Source organism: Pyrus communis, chromosome 12 (assembly GCF_963583255.1).
Source record: "Pyrus communis chromosome 12, drPyrComm1.1, whole genome shotgun sequence".
NCBI classification, from domain to species: domain Eukaryota; kingdom Viridiplantae; phylum Streptophyta; class Magnoliopsida; order Rosales; family Rosaceae; genus Pyrus; species Pyrus communis.
Window position 1 is genome coordinate 17,881,167 of NC_084814.1, and position 5,169 is coordinate 17,886,335.

Consider the following 5,169-nt stretch of genomic DNA (forward strand, 5'->3'; position numbering starts at 1 on the left):
TCAGCATTTCTAGCAGTTGCTTTCATAAAAGCAATCAAAGAAATAGAGATTTGTACATTACTTATCATACTCATAATTTAAAGCCAAAGCCATTGCTAATAAAATGGAACTATGTTTGTAGTGGATTGAGCCTTGATAGGATACCAACAGCATTATGACAAAATTGTTTATGTTTATCGTCTATGTGACATATTTGCCTCAGAACTCTTAGTTCTAGTGGTGTGGTTTGTGTGGTAGCCGTATACCGTTTAAAATTACTATTGTGTTTTGTGTGAGTCATCTCCAGACCAACAAAATTGGTCACTGAAGAATATGTATCCATCTAGAACTGTTGTAATCGATTATTCTTGGTAATGGAAATCTATTAACTCTGTAAAAATAAAAAATAAAAAATAAAAATAATTGTTTAAGTCAACTAATTCGCTTGAATCAGAATAAAAAACAATGTGAATATTAAAATGCTCTTGTTCTATAAGAGATTATATTGTATGCTAATTAATAGTGAAATTGGAAATTTAGAAATTGTATAAGTGCATTATAGGTATAAAATATGCATTCTTATTATTCTTTCTTGCGAAATTAGAATGCCACCTCTCCTAAACAATGTGAATTTCTTATTCCGTATGGAACCCACTTCTATTTTGATTCCTCCATGGTTGGTAAACACATAACTAAATTTTAATCGCAGTCCAACCTATTGTTTAGTTTTGATTATAGATTAGTAAACATGTTATAAGCTTGGACTAAACCTAGAGCCGGAAATATGTTAGAGTGGAAAGACATCATTAAAGGTTTAATATAATGAACTTTCTTTTTCACCAAAACTGGTCGATATGTCCGAGTGGTTAAGGAGACAGACTTGAAATCTGTTGGGTTTCGCCCGCGCAGGTTCGAACCCTGCTGTCGACGATCATTTTTTTCGTTTTTCCAAATTTTCAGTTTATTTTATGATACTCTGTTTCCCTTACCCAAATAGTGTGATTTTTCTATTTTTCAATATTGTTCACATAGCTTAATTTTTAAGGCCTACTACCACTCTAAAAAATAAAAATGAAAAAAATAACATAAAAAAACCCATTATAACATGTATGCTGTGAACTTTCACTGCTCAAAATTTTATTGAGGCTTTTGACAATTAGGTTTGTGCACACCTTCATTGAGGTTTAAGAAAATACAAGAGCTTCCCCCTACTCTCCCATTCCCTAATCTCTCATCTAACTAGTTGCCGCCAAAACTGGACTCTCACTATGATGCGACTTCTTTCGTTCAACACCTCCTCGTGTAGGAATAGTCCCACGAGAATGTGGTTTATATCATGTATTCAGCACTGTCATGTGACAGGAACAGTCTCACGTAAGTTTTTTCTCTTACACTTCTTGGCTTATGAATCATGAGTTTGGATATAGACAACGACTGGTTATGAATCATGAGTTTGGATGTAGACAACGACTGGTTATGAATCATGAGTTTGGATGTAGACAACGACTGGTTCTCTCAGATCTTGATTAGTATAGTACCCAGGTAACCTCCCAGAGTCCCTTAAAATCGTACTACTTTGGTCACTTGATGAACCTTCTTCAGTTGGTGTTGTTACACCAGAAATAGCATTATTGCCCGTTTGATGCTGTTGTTGCTGATTTTGTTGATCCAACAATACAATACTACCTGGACTCTGATGGGATATTATTATGCTATGGTGCCGCTGTTGTACTACTGGGTCGGACACATCAGCACCTGCAGGTGGTGTTGCAGGACTATCAAGTTTGGTACTGATTGGAATCACAGTGCACCTGCAAAGTGGGCAAGTTGTGTTGTTATGCAGCCAGTGATGTATGCAATCAACATGAAACACGTGTTTGCATGATCGCACTTGCAGCAACTCTTCTTCCATTTCGAATTCCCCCAAGCAAACACAACATCTGTCACAGTTCAAATTTTAGGGTTTTGTTAGCCTAACTTAAATCTGGTAATTACACCAAATTAAAAAGAGCCTGAAAAGATAGAAGTACATGATGAGAGGTTGAATAAGCTAATAATATTGAGCTGTAGGTGAGGTGTCGTGATTTCAATGTTCGTTAGCAATCCACTTTCCGTGAAGAATCTTAGAAAGCAATTGGACACACAATTTTATTGAACTTTATTCACGTTTTGTCTCCTCCAAATATGCCACTTCCCATACTATACTTCTGTTTGGAACTAAAAAATATTTTTTTAAATACTTCTGATAATGTTTGGCACCAGAAACACTTTCAAATTATTTAAAATATACTACTGTATATGAATGTGATTCTTTTATAAAATACTACAAGTTCTTTGTTTTTTTGTTTTTTTTCTAAAAAGCACTTGCATAGTTGCATTTATATCAAGATATAAATTTCTTTGAATAAAAGTTGTTTTATTGAAATCACTTCATAAATGTTTTTTTATAAAAACATTTCTAAACGGGTATCTTTCTCAAAAGCACTTTTGAGAAAAGTAGTGGCTGCCATGTAAGGTTCTAAACTGACATGTGTAGAGATTTAAACCTTCTATTACAACTACCTTCGAGGCCTTTGTAGCCTGTAGGCCATAACTGGTAGCAAGAATAAAACTCCATGTTAACTAGAGGGTAATTTCCAGGACGTGTCCTTTTCTATAAGAGTTTTGAGGTAGAAACTTAACTGTTTAATTTCTTCTTTTTCCTCAAATATCCAAATAGTTGGTTGGCTAATTAGTGCATATTGACTTATCAACTTCAAGATGTGATATGACACCATATTGGCATATGCCACTTCTTGTATGGCACGATGATTATGGACCGCATTGCTGTCTTCGATACAAGGTCTATTCGATTTGGGTAGAAGTATGCTAGAGATACAGAATGCGAAACCCTCTTTTATAACTAAAAACGTACAGTTTATGGTAGAAATAATTTAAACTTACTGTGAATCCTTTTTCCTTTGTTCTTCATCAAATAAAATTGTTTGAAGCTTCTCCTTGAGCTCCCCCTTCAAACCCACCGGACAATCCTACACATATAATGTAATAATATCAGATATAAGTTGGATTTGAAAATAAAGGAAGCTGCATGTATATAATCAGACTCTGCAGATTGTTATATGAATATGTTGCTTTGTTAATACAATCGTGCGTACGAACACGATCGATGCTATAGGTCTGCAATTGGAACTCAAGATATATTTAAGCATAAGTTATAACACAAATAATATTAAATCGATACGGAATCTTTTCCTTTTTTTTTAATTACAAAGAAGGGTTTCAAACGCAATATATCTAGCCTACTCTTACCATCACCTTACCCAGCTTCACCAATATTTTGTTAGTTTGTATGCATGCATCTATGTTAATGTTATGAGAGAGAGAGAGAGAGAGAGAGAGAGAGAGAGAGAGAGAGAGTTACAGTGGAAACATGATATGTGGTAGGTGCAGCTTGAAGATTATAGTTATTACTCCTTGGAAGAACTGGTTGAGAAGATGATAAGAGAGCGGAAGCCCTTCTTTTGAGGTAGAACAAGTAGAAGAGGAGAAAAAGGATGATGGAAAAAAGGATAGGAATCGAGAATATGAAGGCCTGGTAAAGTTTAAGTTGGAGTGCTTGAGGATAAAGGTGAGAATTACTAGTGCTGTTTGGAGTTTGAGGAAGACTGGCCATATCTGATCACCTAGCTTCCAAAACCCGGAGAGATTATTTTGCCTGTTACTGATTAGCTCAATATATGTAGGAATCAGAAACGCCTTGTTGATGACTGTAATGGAGAGAAGTTGGAGTGGGATGCAGAGGGTTTTTATATAATATTATTATATACACAGTCATTCTCTTTTGTATAATATATATATATAGTTGATCATGTGAAATCTTTTTTGATTTTATATGATCCCACCTAATTAAACAATTTGGTTCATATTTTAGGACAGAGCTTATCTCACTATCCAGTACAAAGGGAATTCTTAAATGCAAACTAGCATAGAGCACACACTTTATGTGTGTGAACAATTTATTTTAATAAGTGCATATTTTTTTTTAGGTCAAATTTTTTTCATGCTCCTTGTGGTGACACTACACTTTCAATGTGACTCTCGTGGTGAAAAATCTGTTAATTAAACCCTCGTAGTGAGCCTTGTTAGCAATTGAGGTCCAATCCAAACTTCCGTTATTTTTCCGTTAAATAAACTCATGTGACTATCACATTGAGGGGTCAAATTCGTCAATTCAATTCAAATTACATTGTATGCGATGGACATCTAGTATGACTTAGGGTTTAACTGAAATTAGATTTTACAAAAAAAATAAATAAATAAAAAATAAAAAATAAAACTTAAACGCAGTGAAATTAAACCTATAAAACCGTGTCAATGGCTAGGAGAAGAGGTGAATGTGAAGTCACGCCTCATTTCTTAGGTATGATTTCATTTGGAAATCCTAATACTTTTAATATACTATTGTTTATTTTTTTTCAATGCCAACACGTCTTTGATCATGAGTTAGAGACTTAGTCTTATTTGAATTTTAATTCTTCTATCAATTTGTACCAGACTACATATATGCCTTTCAATTTTATCTTTAATTCATAGTGTGGTTTGATGCAGGTTATAGTCTTGCAGTACAAAACCTTTTAGTGCACCTTGGAGACCTCCTGCAATGACCTCTGCAATATCATCAAGTGCTAAAAATCCTTGGAGACCTTCTGGAATGGCCCCAATGCACAACATGCAAAATTAACAGATGAAAAAGCACAATACTTGCAAAAAAAAAAAAAAAAAAATTGATGAAGCGAAGGGAATTGATTTTGTATCATGAAAAACTAGATTATTTGTTTATTTTGCGGAAAACAATTTTAATGACCTTTTGTTTTGACGAACCACAATATATTGTGGAAGACATACTTTTGTCTTTGTGTGTGTGTGTGTGTGTTTTTTTTTTTTTTTTTTTGGGTTGGATATATGCTTTTGTAATTAGTGTGCAAAATACATTATGGTATGAGAAATGATGAAGTTATTTTTTATTTTGTGAATGGTTAAATGTAAGTTATCTCCCCTTTGTTTCAATTTGCTTTGTACATTGGAATTAGATGCCAACTCACAAGAGAAACAAGTGCATGTCATAACTCACCTAGAAAGAACACACGTATACGGTATACCTAAGTCATGCTAGATGTCCATGGAATAGGA

At 34.1% G+C, this 5,169-nt stretch overlaps 1 protein-coding gene and 1 non-coding gene across 2 annotated transcripts; one reads left to right on the plus strand and one right to left on the minus strand.

Annotated features, from left to right (window-relative positions):
- The first annotated feature begins 827 nt into the window (after positions 1-827).
- Positions 828-909, plus strand: TRNAS-UGA (transfer RNA serine (anticodon UGA)). The gene has a single exon. It is a non-coding gene; the product is annotated as a tRNA-Ser (tRNA).
- A 190-nt stretch (positions 910-1,099) lies between these two features.
- LOC137709709 (probable E3 ubiquitin-protein ligase RHA4A) lies at positions 1,100-3,760 on the minus strand. Its single transcript, XM_068448690.1, has 3 exons — positions 3,401-3,760; positions 2,923-3,008; positions 1,100-1,919 (listed from the first exon to the last, which is right to left on the minus strand). The coding sequence occupies exons 1-3, from the start codon at positions 3,650-3,652 to the stop codon at positions 1,454-1,456; spliced, it is 804 nt and encodes a 267-aa protein (XP_068304791.1). The 5' UTR covers positions 3,653-3,760; the 3' UTR covers positions 1,100-1,453.
- Positions 3,761-5,169: the final 1,409 nt, after the last annotated feature.